General features: G+C 48.6%; 1 protein-coding gene across 4 annotated transcripts in view; it reads right to left on the bottom strand.

The window, feature by feature from the left end:
- TEP1 (telomerase associated protein 1) overlaps nucleotides 1–21433 on the bottom strand; it is a 75315-nt gene that overhangs the window by 24327 nt on the left and 29555 nt on the right. For all 4 annotated transcript variants that reach the window (XM_063137970.1, XM_063137972.1, XM_063137973.1 and 1 more), the window contains exons 16-37: nucleotides 20943–21017; nucleotides 20207–20328; nucleotides 19724–19789; nucleotides 19295–19438; nucleotides 19031–19207; nucleotides 17073–17193; nucleotides 16209–16333; nucleotides 15010–15126; nucleotides 14779–14917; nucleotides 12757–12948; nucleotides 11389–11579; nucleotides 9341–9494; nucleotides 8717–8896; nucleotides 7634–7726; nucleotides 6137–6269; nucleotides 4450–4600; nucleotides 3576–3715; nucleotides 2518–2606; nucleotides 1934–2048; nucleotides 1470–1698; nucleotides 1252–1369; nucleotides 956–1080 (exon numbers count right to left, since the gene is read on the bottom strand). In XM_063137970.1, coding sequence (XP_062994040.1) covers nucleotides 956–1080; nucleotides 1252–1369; nucleotides 1470–1698; nucleotides 1934–2048; nucleotides 2518–2606; nucleotides 3576–3715; nucleotides 4450–4600; nucleotides 6137–6269; nucleotides 7634–7726; nucleotides 8717–8896; nucleotides 9341–9494; nucleotides 11389–11579; nucleotides 12757–12948; nucleotides 14779–14917; nucleotides 15010–15126; nucleotides 16209–16333; nucleotides 17073–17193; nucleotides 19031–19207; nucleotides 19295–19438; nucleotides 19724–19789; nucleotides 20207–20328; nucleotides 20943–21017 — 2996 coding nt within the window. The remainder of the gene's footprint in view (nucleotides 1–955; nucleotides 1081–1251; nucleotides 1370–1469; nucleotides 1699–1933; nucleotides 2049–2517; nucleotides 2607–3575; nucleotides 3716–4449; nucleotides 4601–6136; nucleotides 6270–7633; nucleotides 7727–8716; nucleotides 8897–9340; nucleotides 9495–11388; nucleotides 11580–12756; nucleotides 12949–14778; nucleotides 14918–15009; nucleotides 15127–16208; nucleotides 16334–17072; nucleotides 17194–19030; nucleotides 19208–19294; nucleotides 19439–19723; nucleotides 19790–20206; nucleotides 20329–20942; nucleotides 21018–21433) is intronic.

The raw sequence follows: 21433 nt of genomic DNA, 5'->3' as shown, positions 1-21433 counted from the left end.
CCTTAAATTTGTATTTTAAATTCGTATTTCTGCACTGCTGCTGATTTTATCCTGGTTGTGCTTTTATATTGTATTTTTATATCATGGTTTACACTGTTGTTTTATAATTTGAATGCTTTTAATTTTTGTGAACCACCCAGAGAGCTTCGACTATTGGGCAGTATAGAAATGCAGCAACTAAATAAATAAATAAACAAAAAATGAATAATAATAATAATAATAATAATAATGATGATGATGATGATGATGATGATGATGATGTAAGACATTAACTGATTCTTGCATTGAGCAGGGGCTTGGACTCGATAGCCTTATAGGCTCCTTCCAACTCTACTATTCTATGATTCTATGATTAGAGCAGAGAGTTAAGCTGCAGTTGCTATGTTGGATTTGGGTATATGCTGCTCTTGCCTTTTGAGCTGGCAATAACTGGCACATGGATTACCAGATCTGTGGCAGGAACACCAAAATTCTGGACTGGATGAGGATCGGGGAGATGTGATTTAAATCCCCACTCAGCCATGAAGCTCAGTGCGTGAGCCTGGGCCATTCATTACCCCTTAGCCCAGCCTTCCTCAACCTGGGGCGCTCCAGATGTGTTGGACTACAACTCCCAGAATGCCCCAGCCAGCTGGCTGGGGCATTCTGGGAGATGCAGTCCAACACATCTGGAGCGCCCCAGGTTGAGGAAGGCTGCCTTAGCCTAACCTATCTCACAAGATTGTTATGAGAACAAGGAGAGGGGAAAGCTATTTGGAGTATGCCACTTTGATCAACCCCCTCGGAGGAAAAGCAGGATATAAATATAACAATGACACTATTAAGAACACAACACTACCCTGCGGTTCTATGGGAGACAACAACTGTTTCCTCATGTCTGGCTGCCATTTTGTCCAGCAGCTGGTGTGCCTCCGCTGTCTGTGCTAGAGAATCCACTCCAACCCTCACCCATTACCTGCATCCTTCCCTCAGGCTCCAAAGCTCCAAGCGCCCATTGAAGGCCCCGAGGCAGACAGACGTCTCCGATATGAACTCGCAGGCCGAAACCCCGTCACAGGCGCTCAGCAAAGACTTCAGTTCCTAGATGTTTCGGGGTGGATGAGAAGGGTAAGTTGTGAGGAGAGATAGGCAGAGAAAACGTAAGAACCGTCTTCATGAATCAGGCCAAAACGTTCACCAAGAGTGACCATTTTGGCCTAGCAACTCTTTTGCAGGGTACCGACAAGGGGGATAAACCAAAGCCACTTTTACCTGCCCGGTCTCCACATCCAAGAGGTGCAGCGTTCCCTCAGCGGTGCCGACGACGGCCAGCTTGCCTGAGGGGGAAACTGAGACACAGGAGGGCACGGCGGGTAGGGTCAGAACAAGACTGTTGGGCGTTGGGAGGAAGAAAAATAAACAAAGTAAGTTGTATGAGGAAGGAAAAGACAAGGGTGTGTGTGTCCACAATGCCACCTTTACAGAACTACCTGTTGATCTTCTGGGCTTTCACGGGCTTGTTAATCTGTTTCACGTAATGGATCCCGCTCCCCAAGAGGGCAAAGTGGGCCTGTAAACCGACGCCGAATGAATCCGTTTCCTGGGACCCCAGCTGCAGAAGCAGCTGAGGGTTCTGGGAAAGCAGATCCACGTTTTTTTGCAGGAAGGCACGGAAGTGTTCAACCGTCTCATCGTGCTCCAAACCAGTGTCGGCAGTTTCTGCAGGGGCAAAGAATCCAGGTCAAGGGACACAGCTTGGACAAATTCAAATGTTCAGATCTAGATCTCAAATGACATGCGTTTGATATGCTGGACCGCTGTGGGGTTGCCACCAATACGCAGCCTGCAAAATGCTCATCTCGCCCAGAAGAGGACAACAGAGCTCCATAAACTCGGATCCCGTTTCACAAGTGGCTATCCCCACTCCGGCCATTAGGGGACAGCGGTGGCTCACCATAGAGCGCATGGGCTTCAAAAAGGCAGTGGAGGAGACCCAGGCGGAGGTGGGCGCTCACAACTCTCAGATCGTACAGGAAAGAAGCCATGATGCTGAAGTGGCCACTGCGGACCTGACGGAGGAAAGAGGGATGGTTCAAGAAGCCATTTGCAGAGTGCTCAAATTCCCTTTGTAGTTCTAGGCATTAAAAATTGGAATACACAAGAGCGCTGAACCCCTTTCAGCCTGAGGGCCGCATTCAATTTTGAAGCTCGGGGGTGAAGGGGAGGGGTATTCCAGCAGTGGGTGGAGCTAAAGGCGAGAAGGGCATGGCCAAAGGACCAGGCTATTTTAGCTTAGAGCTCTTCTATGCCAGTAAGCGCCTGGGTGTAATTCAAAGTGCCAGTCTGAGCTTTTAAATGTCTTGAGCCCGTGTCGTCTAAAGGAAAGCCTTCACTCTCAGGATTCCAGCAGAGGCAATGGATTTTTGCATTTGGGCTCACTTATGCTGCAACATCGTAGCCTCCTAAGTCGCTAGCCAGTAGGGAGTACATAAACCCTACGTCTTAGCTTGTTACTCACTCACATGCCATGCCACTTACCAGGTGATAGGGAAGCTCCCTCAAGGATTCTGCCTCGCAGTTCCGGAAGGTCCTGGAAATATCCGGGTCCGACTGTTTCCACCAGTGAGCTACAGGAGATCAAGCACAGAGAGAGCGGCTCTGTTAGCACCAGCGGCAGACCGCCTGGCTGGACTACAAGGCCCCTTTGATGGCGCAGTAAGTCTGCTGCCACCTAGAGTGTGGCTGAGGTATTACAAAAGCTTCTTGAAAAGATGGACCTTTCAATCTACTCCATAAAAACACAACGGAAGGATCAAGAAGGTTGGAGAACGGTGCAGAACAGGATAGGGCGGCGAACTTATACAGGAGGGATGCAGAAACCCTTTCAGCTGAAGAGCCAAGCCGCATTTCAGTGGTGGGAGGAGTCAAAAGACCTGCCTCTTTTAGCATAAAGCTCTTACTGCCCCTAACTAAGCCTTAGGAGAAGGCATTTCTATATTTTAGAATGGGGGGCGGGGGGAGAACTACATGTAAGGCAGGAAACCATCAAATGATCGGTGTGGATTGGCGAACTCATCCGGCCCACGTCCAAGCCCCACTTCAATGAGCCGTCCAAGCCTTTGCCAAGGGCGCTTTCTGTGGCCTCTGAAAAGTGTGTTTTGCTGTTCCTACCCCCTGCACCAATCAGGCCTTAAAGGCCCCAATTGGCACCCAGGGGGTTGGGGGGAGAAAAACATACAATTTCCCTAAGGCTGGGGAGATTGTATATTTTCTCCCTCCATTCTAATAGCAGCTGCCATTCAAGTGGAGGGAAAAAATACGTGATTTCCCCAGCGGTAGGGAAATTGTGCATTTCTTCAACCACCCGCCCCGATGGGGGTCTTAAACGCCCTGTTAATAGGGCCTGTTAATAGAACCCAGGTACAATTTCACCACAATACTCTTGGTGGTTGGGAGAAAGGAGTGGGGCCAAGGGCAGGGCTTTCTGGGGAGACCAGGACTGGGAGCCCAGTTAGACAGATCGTGGCCCCAGGCTGAAAGCTCTGCACCTTCGTTATAGAGAAGAGACACAAAATCTCACAAAAAAAAGTGGTTACCTGCCAAAAGCACATGAGCTGTGCGGTCCAGGCCGGGCTTCTTCAGGTAGCGCCGTTCTACCGCTGCCTTCAAGGGAGCACCGCAGAGATGCAGCCGAGAGCCGGGGGGTTCCGAGGGGGAGCCGCACACCATGAGCAGGCTACGGGGAAACAGTGCAGAGGTCGGCCCAGTGCCTCCTCCCAAAAAAGCAGGGGGTCTTGGCTCTCAAAATCACACCTGCAGATATTTAGGTATCAATCTACACCCCCCCACCCTTACGGAAGTATCCCTTCCAATCCCATAATGGTTTTTGGAGGTCTCAGGGCCCGAGGTAGCCATGTGGACCGACCCAGGGGCAGCATGGCCATCACCTGGCAACCATCTAGCCAGCTCCCTTGACGCCGACGGGTCGGAGGAGCCAAGCCAGGCCGCTGCTAGGCCGGCCAACTGTCATGCATCTCCTGAATCCAGAAAACAAACAGTTCGGGAAGCCTGGAGGCTAGTTGCTAAGGAACTACCGTGGTTCTTCATGCGGCCTAGGTCTGTTCGATACCATGATAACAATAGCTAAATAGAAACAGCCTGTTAGGAGGCCGTCAGCCACTGAGTAACAACTGCTGACGAACAAAATAAAGGAGAGATATTGGGCATTGCGCTCTGCTTGTGGGCTCCCTAGAGAATTTTGCTTGGGCCTTGTGGGACACCGGACCCTGTCTCAGAAGGGGGTTTAGTCTAATCCAGCAAGATTCTAATCACGTTCATCAAGAGTTCTCTTTCTCTCCCCACCCTATAAAACCTTCGGAAGCAGCTGGCATCGCCCAGGGGTATGGGAGAGCGAACCTCAATTTACGTCTTTGCCAGATAGCCCTAAGGGCTATAGACCGAAATGCTCACCCCCTCAGGCTCCGCAGGAAGTCCAGGAAGGGGGCCATGGGATAGCTTCCGGCACGTCTTCCAGCAACCACGGCTTTCTCCAAGGTGATGTCAGCCCCGCTCAGCTCCTTCCAGGTGGCAAGGATGGAGTAGAGGTCTCGCTCCGTTAGCCCTGCGTGGGGACAAAACCACAATCCTCTTCAGGGTGAAGAAAACACGGGCCATCTCTGGCCCAGAGATGGGTCCTAGCTGCCTGTCGCAATCTGATGCCGTCCGGATGTGTTTGACTATAACCCCAAGAATCTGGATGTCGTAGGCTGGAGGACACCACCCTGGGATGGCCTTAACATCTCACAACGAGGGCTGGCCATACCACAAAGCAAGGGGATGTGGGTGCAGCAGGCGGCGGAGTACGGGAAGAGCAGAGCTCTCCCCCTCCAAACAGCCTGCTGTTTCCAGCCATATAGACAGCAGCAGGACCAAGAAACAGCTGCTCCCTCACGCTCTGGGTCTCCCACACTGCTCCACTCGTGCACCTCCCAACCCTGCTGGCCAGCTTACTGAGACTCAATCATCTCCGTGAGCCCCTGGCCAAAGGAAGTGAGGCAGGTGGCTACCAGGAGGAGGGCCTTCTCTGCTGTGGCACCCCGGCTGTGGAATGAGCTCCTTAAGGAGGTTCGCCTGGCATCTACACTATATTCTTTCAGGCGCCAGGTGAAAGAGCTTTTTATCCTCTCAGCATTTTAACAGTCTATAAATTTTAATTTTAACTTTGCTGTTTTAAATTTGTATTTTAAAACTGTATTTCTGCACTGCTGCAGATTTTATCCTGGTTGTGTTTTTATATTGCATTTTATATTTATGTTTTTTATACTGTTTGCTTTATATTTTGAATGGTTTTAATTTGTGTGAACCTCCCAGAGAGCTTCGGCTATTGGGCGGTATAAAAATGCAATAAATAAATAAATTCTTTTCTTTGCATGCGTATGCCTCCATGCACGCCTGCCCAGAGCACTTGCCATAAGGTGTTTCCACTTTCAGGAGCCCTACTGCGCCTCCACGAGGTCAGGCAAAGAATCGTGAGAGATCCTGGAAACCCAGCTGGTTGGCGGACGGCTGAGGTGTTCGCAGCCCAGAAAAGTAAGCGGGCAGGCAGGCAAAGGAGGGAGGGAGCTGGCGTGGGTGGCAGCGGCAGGGGAACCCTGCTTCAGTGGCAACCTGACTTGGGCCAGTCTTGCTCACAATCCAATTATAGGGAATGCCAATAGGCACACAACTGCATTTTCTGGATGTTTTTTTCTGAAAGTTAATTTTGTCGCCCAGTAAGCTTATTTACTCAAGTAATGCTTATCTATATACAGACTTGAAAGACTGTATACATCTGAGGAAGTCTGAAATAACGACAAAACAGGAAATATAACTGGAATCCTGTTATAATAATTAATAACTTAGTACATTATTGTTAAGATAACCAAAAAAAAAAATCATTTGCCTTATGTTTTGTCATCCCTACAATTTTGTATGACTGAACTATTCAAATTGATACAATTATACAGAAGTCATTATTTTGAAACTTGATACTCATATTGTCTGATTTAATTGTTAAAATTGTTATGCAGTTGTCAGCCAACAGCTTCTGGGATGGCATAGCGCCTGCGGCCACGTAGTTCGACATGCTCCTCACATCACCCTCTTGTGTTTGACTCACCTTCTCTGCTGGCCCAGAGGGCTGCGAGGGCAACCGAGACCAGCTCCAGGCCGTGATCTTGCTCCAGGCACCCCAGCAGGTGCTGCAGCAACAAAGGGAGAGAGACTGGCAGCTTCTGGATCCTCTCAGAGAGCTGGAAAGAGAGAGGGGGGAAAAAGAGGAGAAATGGAGAATCTAACACCGGAAATTTCAGGGCATAGAATCATAGAATAGTAGAGTTGGAAGGGGCCTAAAAGGCCATCGAATCCAACCCTCTGCTCAATGCAGGAATCCACCCTAAAGCATCCTTGACAGATGCTTGTCCAGCTGCCTCTTGAAGGCCTCTAGTGTGGGAGAGCCCACAACCTCACCAGGCAACTGATTCCATTGTCGTACTGCTCTAACAGTCAGGAAGTTTTTCCTGATGTCCAGCCGGAATCTGGCTTCCTTTAACTTGAGCCCGTCATTCCGTGTCCTGCACTCTGGGAGGATCGAGAAGAAATCCTGGCCCTCCTCTGTGTGACAACCTTTCAAGTATTTGAAGAGTGCTATCATGCCTCCCCTCGATCTTCTCTTATCCAGGCTAAATATGCCCAGTTCTTTCAGTCTCTCTTCATAGGACTTTGTTTCCAGACCCCTGATCATCCTCGTTTCCCTCCTCTGGACCCCGTCCAGCTTGTCTGCATCCTTTTTGAAGTGTGGTGCTCAGAACTGGATGCAATACTCAAGATGAGGCCTAACCTGGGCCAAATAGAGGGGAACCAGTATCTCACATGATTTGGAAGCTATACTTCTATTAATGCAGCCCAAAATAGCATTATTATTTTTTGCAGACACATCACACTGTTGGCTCATATTCAGCTCGAGATCTACAACAATTCCAAGATCCTTCTCATTTGTAACAGGGACTGGCCAATGTGATCATATCATGCTACTACTTTCCAGCCGCACTGGCTGCCAGTCCTAAACGGCTTGGGGCCTGGTTATCTGAAATATCATCTCCTCCCATATGTACCTGCCTGGACCCACAGATCATCTTCAGGTGTCTTTCTCTGGGAGCCCCTGGCAAAGGAAGTGAGGTGGTTGGCTACCAGAAGGAGGGCCTTTTCTGCTGTGGCACCCAAGCTGGGGAATGAGCTTCCCTGTGAGGTTCACCTGGCACCTACGTTATGCTCCTTCTGGTGCCAGGTGAAGACCTTTTTATTTCCCCAACATTTTAGCATTCTAGTCTTTTAGCGGTGCTCTTTTAAATCTGTTAACGTATTTCAATCTGCATTGCTGCTAGTTTTTTTTCTGGTTGTACGTTTTATACCGTAGTTTTAAGCTTTTATATTTTATATTGTTTTTATGCTGAAGTTTGTAGTTTTAATTTCTGAGAGCCGCCCAAAGAGCTTCAGCTATGGAGTGGAACAGAAATGTAATAAAATAAAAAACCCTCTACAAATGCTTTGACATGCGGAGCCATGCAAAAGCCTCATTGTTCCGCCCACCCACAGTCCTCCTCAGCTGCTCCCTCACCTTCTCATACTGGGCAAAGAGTCGCAGGTCCTGGGTCAGGAGAGTCAGGTACAAAGGTTGCTGGGAGCCACGTTTCAGGAGCACAAGCCGCATCTGTAGGGGAAGGAACCGGTTCAAAAGAGCCACGAAGGAAAACAGACACTAGGCAAACATTTTTCTCTCTCTTGGTGTGTTGTGGAGAAGTGAAATGGGACTAGGTTGAGCCACAGGAAGAGCTAGTTGTGGAGGATACCTATTGGCTAGCACCGGTGACATCTCAAATACCTAACACAATATCCCCGGAGAGCAGTTGTGCAACTGTTTTTAGAAGTTTGCATATATAACTTTTTCCATTTCATGGAAAATTCATTTTAGCCTCCCCTTCCCCTGGGCGTGGCACATGGCACTCTCTCTCTCTCTCCTTTTATCCTCTGATCAACCCTATGAGGTAAGATAGGATGAAAGTGTGCAACTGGCCCAAGGTCACCCAGAGTGCTTCATGGCTGAGTGGGGATTTGAACCCAAGTCTCCCTGATTCTCTAGCCACTAGAACATGCTGCCTCTGAACAGCCCAGCCAAATCCATTCCTTTTCTGTCCCGATTCTCTCTTATCAAGAATCAGTAAAAATGTGCAAAGAGTAACAAGGAAAAATAAACAGGAATCCATGTCACAGCCGTCCCAGGACTTTCAGTGGTACATAGGAAGTACTCAGGAAGAGCCAAAATATTGTGGCATAAATGATGAAAATCAGCATACACCGTGCCACGTTGCATCATGGGAAAGAGTTAAGGAGTCATGCGTAGTACTAAGCCTCCCAGCCTTGAGTACCAGAGGAACAACCCTTTTCTCTCTATATTCCACCCCCAGAGTGTTTTTCTTATGTCCACACCTTTCCAATTCCATAAGGGCTAGTTAACTTACGCAGAAGAACCGCTGAACAGCTCTGGATGTGGAACTCTGCAACCAATATCTAAACGCCACACTTTTGCCGAACAAACTGGGACACACAGAATGGCCACCTACCGACCTGTCATCTTCTGGACTCAACTGAAGCCCTCCTCCTGACGCCCAATTGTTGCTGCCTCCCCTTCTTCGCCACTTACCTGGTTATTGAAAGCAGTCTCCTCCAACTTTTTGCCATACAATGCAAGGTCTTTGCGGACTATGGCAACTCGGTCTGGGGGGTCCAGAGGCCCAAGGGGGATGGCGACTGCATCTTTCCGTCGCTTGAGGGACCCGAGGAGCGCGGAGTCCTCAGAGACGCTGAGAACAAGGCTGACTCGCTGCAGGGAGAGAAGCGAGACATAGGGGCAGATGTGAGAGGGAGTCAAGGGAGCTTCAGACAGTGACCCGAGTCACACAACATGGCAACTGACACTCAACCTATATTCAGCATGGAGTATGGGTTGAATGTGGGTTGTTTAATCACGGGTTGTTGTGCTGTGTGAACTAACACTAACAAACCATGGTTTGTTAACCACAAACAACCCGCAATTCACAAACCAACAACAAACCATGGGTTTTCTTTGAGGGTGGCTCATGGTTAACAAACCATGGCTCGTTAGCACGGTTCACTTCACACAACACAACAACCCACGATTCAACCCATACTCCACCACGAGTATGGGTTGTTGTGTTGTATGAATCCAGCCCCTATTGGCATATGGCAGGTGAAAGGGTGCACATCCCGCCAGGAATACACAGAGGGGGGAGCAGCTAAACTTTACCTGGGGCAGCTGCTCAGGCAGCCAATCAGAAACCAGCTGCTCATTGGCTGCATGGATGAAGTCGGCACCGTCTATCAGAACCACCAGAGACTGCCGTGGCTTCAGTGCCTGGGCCACGGCATGGAGGAGGAATTCAAACTGGCCAACGAGCCCTCTGCAAGAAAACAGAGCAAACTTTTTCCTCTTTTTTTTTTTCCTGAAAGCGCTTACCCGAGTAGCACAACGTCCTCTGATCAGGGTGCTGCCTCGTTCATGGCTGCAGAAGAAGCCCCTAGGCTCCTGAGTCACAGAAGAGCGAGACAAAGAAAATTCCCAAGAAAATACAAGAAAAGAAAAGGTAGATACATGACCTTTGTCATATATATTTGGATTAGTGGGGATGGGTTGAAGTGCCTCTCTTGGCAAATCATGGAAAACTGCTACTGCAAGCTTCCAGTGGGAATAATTTGATCCACAGGAAAAGCTATTATTATTATTATCATCATTATCATTATTATTATTATATTTACATACCACTCCATAGCTAAAGTTCTCAGGGTGGCTTACAAAGATTAAAATGTGTATTTATTTATTTATTTTAGCATTTTTATCCCCTCCTTTAGCCAAAACTGCTCTCAAGGGGGCTTACAAACATATTTCTTAAGACAGTCCCTGTTCACAGGCTTACAATCCAAAAAAATGACACAAAAGGAAAGGAGATTGGGAGGGAGGAGGGGGGGGAAAGAAGAAGCAAATTCAGGCGCTAGATTCTTAGTTGCAAAGTTCAGCAGTGACAGTTGGTAACAGGAGGGAGGGGGCTGAACATTGGCGCTGAACATCAAAAATCGATACACAAAATTTAAAATCATAAAAGCATAAAAACAGAGAACAGACAAGGACAATATATATTTAAAACAACTGTGAACTCTCAGCCAGGCCTAAATATAGATCTGGGGTCAATTAAAAACTCAGCATATGCAGTTAAATGCCTGGGAGAAAAGTCTTGACCTGGTTAGCAGCCGTGACGCCACAAAAACATACACAAGATCCCTGGAACAGTTGCGCAACTGTTTTTAAATCTTTGCATGCTTAATTTTGGTTGACAGACATTTAATTGAACAGAATATACGAGCTGCTTCAAAAAAAAGAAAAAGAAAAGATGAACAGCTATCGGATACCCACGAGAACAGACAAGACTTGACATTTGATTGGCTGGAACAACAGTCTGAAATGCACGCTGCAAAGTCAGGCTCACGTCATAAGTGAAGAACCCATTGAGAGAACTCAGTAAAACAGTATTTAAAAACTTAGAATCATAGAATAGCAGAGTTGGAAGGGGCCTACAAGGCCATCAAGTCCAACCCCCTGCTCAATGCAGGAATCCACCCTAAAGCATCCCTGACAGATGGTTGTCCAGCTGCCTCTTGAAGGCCTCTAGTGTGGGAGAGCCCACCACCTCCCTAGGTCACTGATTCCATTGTCGCACTGCTCTAACAGTCAGGACGTTTTTCCTGATGTCCAGCTGGAATCTGGCTTCCTTTAACTTGAGCCCGTTATTCCGTGTCCTGCACTCTGGGAGGATCGAGAAGAGATCCTGGCCCTCCTCTGTGTGACAACCTTTTAAGTACTTGAAGAGTGCTATCATGTCTCCCCTCAATCTTCTCTTCTCCAGGCTAAACATGCCCAGTTCTTCCAGTCTCTCTTCATAGGGCTTTGTTTCCATCTTACATCCATCTTCAACCAAAAAAGAATCGTCTCCTTCCTTTCTGATCACCTTACCTTTCTCTGCTGAAAAGGTTACACTTTGTTCTCTAATATGGATTCCCCCAACCTGGTGACCCTCCAGATGTTTAGGACTACAACTCCCAGAATTCCTGACCATTGGTCGTGCTGTCTGGGGCTGATGGGAACTGTAGTCCAAAAACATCTGGAGGGCACCATGTTGGGGCAAAGCTGCTCTAGTAGTTCATCTCCCAGAGAGAAGGAGGCAGGCGCAAAGACGTTTTCCTCACCTTTTCCTCCCTCGACACCGCCCCTCCCCCTGCTCCTCAGACAACAGCTGCACCAACCTGTAGCTTCTGGGTGGGGGTGGAGGCTTCTCCAGCAACTTCCTCAGCAGGGCACAGAGGTGGCCCAATACGACCTGGGCTTCAGCCTGATTGGGCCGGGCCCTGGTGAAGTGGGCCACGATGTGGTAAACGTGAGCAGGGCCGTCTCCACGAGGCGGGGCCTTCGTTCTGAGTGCCTGGGCAAGGGCCGCCTAAGAAATGTGGGTCCGGAGGAAGAAAGAGTCGGTCAAGGGGCTGAGCCACAAAGAGGCAAGCTGGGAGAGAACCCAGAACCAACTCACCCAGCTTTGTGCCCTGCTCATCGTGATAGGGAGCAGTGCATACCTATTGTTGTTGTTGTACAATAAATAGCACATGGCCCAGGCTTTGCACGGGCTGGAATAGCCCCTAGTTTGATACAGTGAAAGCTTCAAGCAAACCTCTATGCAGCAGCCCGAGTTGGACACATTATGCCAGCCATGCCCTTTCCCAAGAGACTCCATTCCATTTTTGCCCGATTTTCATTTCTTCCACCTATCCATCCCCGACACACAGTCAGCACACTGAGCATGCTGAATTCTATTAGGTTGTTCTGGGGGCTTCCCCCACTTAGGGTCTATTTTCCCCCTAAATATTTTTGTTCTTCTGCAAAATTTGGGGCATTCTCCAAGCCTGCTGATACCTCTCCTGTTGGGCATGGATGGCATCATTAAGGATCTACTCGGAAAAGGAGTTCACAACGCCAATCCTTTTCCAACTTCACTGGCTGCCAGTCCAGGTCCAGGCCCAATTCAAAGTGCTAGTATTAATATTTAAAGCCCTAAATGTAAGGAATGCCTCCTCCCATACGTACCTGCCCGGACCCTAAGGTCATCCTCAGGGGTCCTTCTCTGCGAGCCCCTGCCAAAGGAAGTGAGGCAGGTGGCTACCAGGAGGAGAAGGGACTTCTCTGCTGTGGCACCCCGGCTGTGGAATGAGCTCCCTAAGGAGGTTCGCCTGGCACCTACACTGTACTCTTTCAGGCGCCAGGTGAAGACCTTTTTATTCTCTCAGCATTTTAACAATCTATAAATTCAATTTTAACTTTGCTGTTTTAAATTTGTATTTTAAATTGGTCTTTCTGCACTGCTGCTGATTTTATCCTGGTTGTGCTTTTATATTGTATTGTATATCATGTTTTTATACTGATAGTTTTATACTTTGAATAGCTTTAATTATTGTGAACCACCCTGGGAGCTTTGGCTATCGGGCGGTATAAAAATGCAATCAATCAATCAATCAATCAATATTCGTATCCAGAATAGCGATACACACACAGACGCCTTTTCTCTTCCTCCCCTTTCGATCCTCCACCGCCTCAATCTTTCCCATCCCAAAGTCTTAGCCTACCAAGAAGACGGTCTTCCCCTGGCCGGGCTCGCCGCTCACAACGTAGAGCCTGCCCCCATACAGCTGGGCAGCTGTGGTGTCAAGAAGTTTTTTCCGGGCACAAAATCTCTTCTGCTGCAGTTCCTGGAAAGATTCTTGCAGCACCTTTTCTTCCTGCTCCTCTGAGTCATCTGTGAGCATGGCGCCATCGCCCTGGGTAAGCAAGGATAGTGAGAGTTTTACAAGAGCTATTTCGGTTCCTCATTGCATCTCAAACAATATTCGTTATCATTCCCCCACCCACCCCCCAAAAAAGAAGCAAGTTTCTAGCTCTTTTGGTGGAAAAGCTCTTCTCTGGGCATTGCCCAGGGAAACGGCCTTCTCTGTAGGGCCCCCCAACTGTAGAATGCCTTCCCAGGGAGATCCGCCTGGCATCTTCCGTATAGAAATTTAGATACCAAGTCAAGACTTTCCTCTTCCAGCAGGCATTTAATCTTTAATCTGTTTCTCCAATTATTCACTTTGCTGCTAATGGTTTAATATTTGTTATTGTTCTATTTACTGCTTTGGCTCTTTCTGTTTTGTTGTTTTGTTTTAATTGTAAACTGCCCTGAGGGCGCCTATCCATTGGGTGGCATAGATATATGAGAGATAAAACAATAAGCTTTGCTTAAAGTGGGAAGCCGGGAGAAGAGTGCCTATTAAAATCTCAGCAGCCGGAAAGGCAGCTGAGCAACAGTCCAGCGCTTGAGGGCAGATCAGTGCCTAATACATAAACTAATAAAAATGAATTATGCAACTTTAATTCATAGGATATAAGATTCATGTAACACGTGTAGCCAATTCTGCCTCTTTTATTTGCAGCTGCCTTAGTACCCAGACACTGGAAAGGCGGGCTGCTCTGCAAGGAACCGCAGTGCATGAAGGTAATAGCGGGATCCCAACTCCCAGCAACCTCTGATCTGCCTCCCACCGTCACGGACCGTGGGGGCCCATGCACCGGCATTTACCAAATGCACTGAATGGGCAGGGCAGCTCCACAGCCCCGCCTCCAACGTCAGTGGGCCCGACCGGCTCCACCCCCTGACCTGCCATGCTTTCAGCAGAAGGCGTGAATGAGGGGACGACGTGCATAGATGTCTCCACATGACCGGGAAACGGCTTGCGCAGGGCTCTCAACCACAGGGAGAAGTCTGTGCACACAGAGAACGTTCAGACCTTCCAAACATGTGGTGGGTCAGGGAGGCAAAGGTGGAGGACACCCCGCTCCTCGCTCCAACCATTCACTGGGCCGCTTCAGACACGCTAAGCCATGGTTCGGCCGCTAACCGCTTTGCAGCAAATGGTTAGTGAGCGTGTTTAAACCATGGTTACTGAGCCACCACGGTTAGGACATGCTAAGTCATGGTTCACTCGCCATGTTGAGCCACAACGTTTAGAACGACCACGGTTTAGTGCATCATCTGTATTGCGTCCAGTTCTGGGTTCCACAATTCAAGAAGGACACAGACAAGCTGGAGCGTGTTCAGAGGAGGGCAATGAGGATGATCAGGGGTCTGGAAACAAAGCCCTATGAAGAGAGACTGAAAGAACTGGGCATGTTTAGCCTGGAGAAGAGAAGATTGAGGGGAGACATGACAGCACTCTTCAAATACTTAAAAGGTTGTCACACAGAGGAGGGCCAGGATCTCTTCTCGATCCTCCCAGAGTGCAGGACACGGAATAATGGGCTCAAGTTAAAGGAAGCCAGATTCCAGCTGGACATCAGGAAAAACTTCTTGACTGTTAGAGCAGTGCAACGGTGGAATCAGTTACTTAGGGAGGTGGTGGGCTCTCCCACACTAGAGGCCTTCAAGAGGCAGCTGGACAACCATCTGTCGGGAATGCTTTAGGGTGGATTCCTGCATTGAGCAGCGGGTTGGACTCGATGGCCTTGTAGGCCCCTTCCAACTCTGCTATTCTATTCTATGATTCTATGAACAGGGCAGGTTCCTCCACCACTGTCTGCAGGGAAAAAAGCCTCCATTTCAAAACTGGCTCAACCTTGCTGTTCTCAGCAGTGACTTCAATGAACTGGCGCCGGAGGCATTCCCACACATCCTCCAAGATCCTGGTGCCAAAGTACTCCAGGCCCGCAACGTATGGCCGGCCATGGGCTACTCCACCCCATCGGCACGCGTATCTGTAAACAAAAAAGGAAGAAAACTCTTAAAGAGATAGTTGCTGCAGGGTCGAGTTGCCCCTGCTGCCACCGCCCGCGCCTCTTCACCTCACCTCTCAAGCGAAGCCAGGCCTTCGTAATCGCAAAGACGCTCCTTCAAGTCGGCTAGGCGGTCCTTTGCCTCCTCCGACTCGGGCAGGAAATCTGCCTTCCACATGTCGGGCACGAAGCTGGCGAGAACGAGACAGGGGGGCAAGGAGGCAATCGATTAAGACCGCTCCAAATCTGCCCCAAGGGAAGCCCCGTGTTCTGTGGAATTCACTTTCGAGATTTAGGTCTTCATAGACCAGGTATGTTTTAGTCGCACATCAAAAACTGGAGCACTGGGAGGGTTTGGAGTCAAGCTGTAAGGTATGATAGTGGCTTATCTTGCACGTACCGAGTAGGGTATGACTCCCTCTAAGTCAGGGGTGAGCAACTGCAGGCCCATGGGCAGGATCCAGCCTATCTGCGGGCCAAAAGTGACTTGCTGGGCTTCTTCAAATGGCCCTGCCCCCTTTCCCCCAGCTGCCCAATTGATTAGTGGTTTCTTCCTTTTTGCAGTTTTTTCCCCTATTCTGAAAGGTTGAAATGCCTTAGTTACTGGCAGTATTGTGCATTACGCTAAACTATGCTGGTGTCTTTGGTATTTTGGCCCCGCCCACCACTGGAAAAGAATTCGGCCCTTGGGAAAGAGGCTCAGCATCCCTGCTCTAAGGCAACCAATCAGGAAACCAGGTTTTTTGCCATGATTATACCAAGGTAATTGTTTAACGCTGAATACAGAACTTGGCATGCTCATTAATCTCAGCCTTTAAAAAAAAAGAAGTTTCTAGTCCTTAAGGTTGCAAAGACAAGTTCCAAATACCATTACCTAGCAATATCTCAGGCTGTGTCACAATTAGACTTACAAGGTCTTTCCAAACTGTCTTGATGTCATTTTTACCTACCATGGTTTCGTGCCAAAGGCACTGTAATTCTGCCAAGCTGTTCTAACTAAATTCACAGCTCTCCTCACAAAAGCTCATGTTCCCAGAGACCCTTGGGGCTAACAAGATCAGATAACCCAATTTCAACCTGGCCTGTGTTTGGAGCACAGATGTTGCCATAATGTTCTGGATGAGCTTCAGGACTTTGAACAGCTCCTTATCTCTATCAGAAGCGCGATACAAGCAGAAGTTGATGTTAAAGCATCAGGGCAGATCAATTAAATTGCATAAACAAAGAGGAACTATATTCAAGTCATATTTTATTTCAAAATAAAATGCATTACCTCTCAAACTCTGGCTCTCGGAGATAGAAGAAGGCTCTGGATCTTGTAGTGGGGTCGTTCCCACCTTCCAGAAACTGAAAAATCTCCATCTCAGTGATGGAGCGGCCTGCCGGGTAGGACTTCACCTGTGGAAACGACGGACAAATGGTTCACCCCATCACAACTTGTGATGCATTGTAGGACAATGGCACCACATAAGCGATTTTCCAGGTATTCCCTCTTTGATTTCCCCTTTGCCCTCTCCGGCTTCCTATCAAAATTTAGTCCATACGCTTTTCAGATCAGGAAACTGCAAAATTTATTTTAGCGCATTTCTTGCTTAATGTTATTCTGTAAGATGTTGCGGCCACTGACAGTTCTATCAGCGTCCCCTACGACAGGAAATGTATTGCGCGTACACTATTACTTCTCACAGGCATGAGCAGCACATAGAATCATAGAATCATAGAATAGCAGAGTTGGAAGGGGCCTACAAGGCCATCGAGTCCAACCCCCTGCTCAATGCAGGAATCCACCCTAAAGCATCCCTGACAGATGGTTGTCCAGCTGCCTCTTGAATGCCTCTAGTGTGGGAGAGCCCACAACTTCCCTAGGTAACTGATTCCACCGTCGCACTGCTCTAACAGTTAGGAAGTTTTTCCTGATGTCCAGCCGGAATCTGGCTTCCTTTAACTTGAGCCCGTTATTCCGTGTCCTGCACTCTGGGAGGATCTTGTACATGTCTTTTCATGTACGAAAATGGTAAGCCGCTCACCCATGAGAGGCTCCAGATGGTAGCCATTTTGTTTAAGAGCAAATACTTCCATTGTTATAAGCGCCACAGAAATCTACTTGAAAGGGCTGTCCCTCCAGGGTTTCACTTACCCATTCAAACTGGGGTTCATCCGGCAAAGAATACTCTTTAGGGATGCTGCCATACCGCTTACCAAGGACTCCAATGAAGAGCTGACTCTTTGAAACTTCTGACAAGCAAAGCTCTATCTGCCTAGACAAAGACAGAAAGAGAGACTTTACAAGACACTTCGCCGCCAATCCCCGCTCTCTTCTGGGATGCAATTATAAAAGACAATTGCACAGAAGAAAACAGGCCAATGTGTTAGCCGAAACTCCCAGAATGCTTTACACCTGTCTCTTGGACACAGCAGAAAAAGCTTGGTCCCCTTTTCATAGCACATTTAAGAACGAGCTCACAATCTTCAAGGGAAGTTACAGGCATAAGACCAGGGGTAGTGAATGTTCTGGATTATTCCATGGGGAGTTCAGAGGATACAGCCTTGTGTATGCGGACCGGTAAGCCGCTGTCAGCAGACGCCCTCCTGAGCGGGAGCAGATTCCATCTACCCTAAAAAGGGGGTTGTCTTTAAAACAGGAGTGGGCAATTTGTGGCCCTCCAAATGTTTTGGCCTACAGCTCCCATGATCTGTCACCATTAGCTATGCTGGCAAGGGCTGATGGGAATTGTATGCCAAAACATCTGAGAGAATTACAAGTTGCTCACCCCTGCTTTAAAAGAATTTAAACCAGGGTTGGGGGGATACTCCCATTATTATTATTATTATTATTATTATTATTATTATTATTTATATAGCACCATCAATGTACATGGTGCTGTACAGAGTAAAACAGTAAATAGCAAGACCCTGCCGCATAGGCTTACATTCTAATAAAATCATAATAAAACAATAAGGAGGGGAAGAGAATGCAAACAGGCACAAGGTAGGGTAAACAGGCACTGGGAAAACACTGGGAAAACAGGCACCATTAGGCCCTGCCAGCATGGCCAATAGCCAGGGATTATGGCAGTGAGCATCCCACAACAGCTGGGAAAACCAGGGGTTTCCCATCGCTGATTTAAATTACAGCCGTCTTTCCAAACTCGATGCCCTTTGGATGTTTCGGACTACAACTCTAAAGGGGCCACCTGTCTCGTTATGAACCTGCCTGGTTGTTAAAATCTGCAGGAGAGGCCCTCTCTGAGGAGACCATTTGCACACAGAGGCCTATCTGTCAGGCAGACAGGAAAGGCCTTTCTCGTGTGTCGCTCCCAAACGGTGGAATGTGCTTCCCCTCAAGAACTACAACTGGGACCCCCGCTCCCTCGGCTTTTAGGAAAAGTGTCAGGACGCCTCTTTGTAATTTAGCCTTTTGAAAGGACGTCACTGTTTTAGCATTTCACTGTTTCTAATGTTGTGTCTGTTTTTATCCTGTTAAGGTTTCATTGTTTCAAATTGTAGCACAGCGTCTCTTTTTCTGTCTAATTATAGGATTGAGCCCTTAAATCTTAGCTGAGGGGGAGGAACCACGAAGGAGGCCTGAAAAATGTCCAGAAAAGTACTCCTTTAATCTCTCCAGTTTGCCTTCTGGGAAACAAGTGTTTTGCGACAGGCCATGCCCACCATGGCAGCCATTTTATGAATGGGCAAGCCCCTCCCCCAAGGTAGCCATTTTGTGAGAGCACCCACGGCACTCCCTCAAAATCTCAAATGTGCCCAGTGGCCCCAAAAGGTTGGAGACCCTTGAACTACACGCCCCGTCTAACATGGCTAACAGTCAGGGAGGATTAAAGTCATAATCCAAAACATCTGGAGGTCACGGGGAAGGGGAAGAATAAACTACATTGATGTACCCTACACTGCTGCATTGGAGGTTTTTTTCTTTTTAAACCCTGCAAAGTGGAATCCCAATGTTCACCAAAACAGGCCCCCTTCAGCCAACACAACCCAGCTTCTCTCTGTTCTTTGTTACCCTCTCTTCACCGAGTTCCCAGCCCCCATTATCTCCTCCCACCCATCCAAGCCTCTGCCTCCGCCCCCACCCCATACTTGTTGCTCTGGCTCTCGAATTCTGTGATCCCCCAGCGCAGGTCGATGTCCTCAATAGCCAGGCAAAACTGGGCTGCCCGCGCCCGAAGCTCGGGGAAGACCGAGCGAATGAGTAGGTCGCGTTCGCCATGCATGTCGCGGAAGGTGGAGGAGACGAAAACCCGCACGGAGCGCCACCTGAGGGGAAGAACAGCGGGAGTCAAAACGCAAAGCCCTGCCACGGATCGGCCCAGGTCCACATCTCCTTCTTTCCCTCATGATCACCTGTTCTTGGGGGCAGGGATCAAGGGCACAACCCCCGTTTCCCGCTTCGCCACCGCTGTCCCCCGCTGTTTGGGCAGGCCGTAGATCTCGTCAACTTTCCCAACGTGCTCTAGGAACCGGGAGCCGCCACATTCAGCCATGAATCTACCAAAGACAGAAGAGTTTATGCTTGCAGCTTCCCCAAAACACACACTTCACCTCCAAGGACTTCCGCCACCTTGGCTGGTTCCATTCCAACTCCACCAAAGAGCTTCTTCAACAGCTAGCAGCCACCAGGCAACAATGCCCATTACCTCTTCTAGCCCTCCCTACCCATCGCAGAAATCTTTAGCTGACCAAGAAAAGGGATTATACAATGGTTAATTCATTCATTTATACGCAAAAAAGCAGCTCCCACCATGCCTTCTTCCAGATAGCCCCAAGACTCACCGGAGGACTTGTTCACTGAATCCAAACAGCACCACATCATTCGTGGAATCAAAAGTCCTTGAAATCCTAAAATTGGAGAGCGGGGAGAGAAAGGGAGGCAGGGGAAAACACTCAGTAATTTAGTGGGCATTCCCATCTATGTGTTTTATTCTTTTTTGTTTGTTTGTTAATAATGCGACAAACCCAGATCGAGCCCTAAAGAAAGAGTGAAATCGGTGGAGGCTGTTGACTCAGATTTCAGTGATTCCGCTCTGGGTTTCAATCAGAACTCTAAAGGAGCTATCCAGCTCTAAAAGAACACAATTAGTTTCAGCGGCTTGCATCGCTCTGTAGTGTTCAGACTGGTTGTGACTGAAACCCAGAAAGGTTTCGCAGCCCCACCGAAATCAGAGCCACCGGCCTCCACAGAGTGTAACAGGAAGTCCAAGTGAACGAAGGCCCTCTGTTTACCAGACCAGAGCGCTAGGCCTCTGCCTTACTTACGAGGCGTTGCCACAGACATTGACAAAGAGGCAGTTGGGGGAGACATGGTGGCGATACAGCCTCAGACTCGAACCACGAATCTTCACATCAGGATTGCCGCTCAGAAGAAGAATCGTATCCACCTTGGGAAAGAAAATGCATCCGCGGATGGGGTAGGAACTCTGAAGGAACTCCAAAGCCCTATCAGTACGCCCATTCGCCTTGTCAATCCTGCATTAATCGGAACCCGAGTGCAAGCAGAACCTTGCGCCTTGTGTTCCTGCTCACCAGGGGCATCTAGATCGAGGGTCTCCAACCTTTCTGGGCCATTGGGCACGTTTGGGATTTTGAGGGAGTGCCATGGGTGCTCTCACAAAATGGCTGCCATGGGGAGAGGGGCTTGCCCATTCATCAAATGGCTGCCATGGCGGGCCTGTCCTGTCACAAAACACTCGTTTCCCAGAAGGCAAACTGGAGAGGTTAAAGGAGTACTTTTCTGGACATTTTCCAGGCTTCATTTGTGGTTCCTTCCCCTCAGCTAAGATTTAAGGGCTCAATCCTATGCATAATTAGACGGAAAAAAGGTCCTACAACTCCCACGGCTGGCTGGGGAATGATAGGAGTTGTAGGACTTTCTTCTGCCTAAACATGCATAATGGATTGTGCACATAATGGATCCATTCCCACGATGCCTTTGGTCAGGGGCAATCCTACTTTATGTGGTTCATCTATTCCCACTGCAAGCTCTAAGACTCACGTGTTGGCGGCGAGCCAGGTAGTCCATGATGATATCGCTGGCTGAGCCGACGAAATCACTGCGCCATTTACTGCTCTGGAAGTAGATGGAACGGACAGGAAGTAAGCGGCCGCTCCGAAGAGGCCTTGCGGAAGCCTCGCATAGTTGGATTACTGCTGGCAAAGGGGGCAATGAAAAAGCCTCCTCCGCCCACCCCTTTGGCGATAGCACACAACTGCAAGAACTTCCTGTCTGGTGTAGCTGAAATGCCATCAGCACATTTCAGGACTCCTGTACCTTTAAACCAAAAGTGCGCTAATTCTGAGGGTGCTGAGGCCACTTTTGACCCTCACCCCACCCCTGTGGGCCACACTCCTGCCTCTGCAGCATTGAGTTCAGCAGCGGCAAAAAAGATAGAAAGAAAAGGGTTTGCTGAAATGGAGGACAAACCGCCACAGTGCACTAGTAAGGGCTGTATTTCGGTTGTTCCAAAACGAAATTCGACTTTTTTT

Source organism: Elgaria multicarinata, chromosome 11, assembly GCF_023053635.1.
Source record: "Elgaria multicarinata webbii isolate HBS135686 ecotype San Diego chromosome 11, rElgMul1.1.pri, whole genome shotgun sequence".
Lineage (NCBI taxonomy): Eukaryota > Metazoa > Chordata > Lepidosauria > Squamata > Anguidae > Elgaria > Elgaria multicarinata.
The sequence above is the reverse complement of the archived record's forward strand: the minus strand, read 5'-3'. Positions and strand labels throughout refer to the sequence as shown.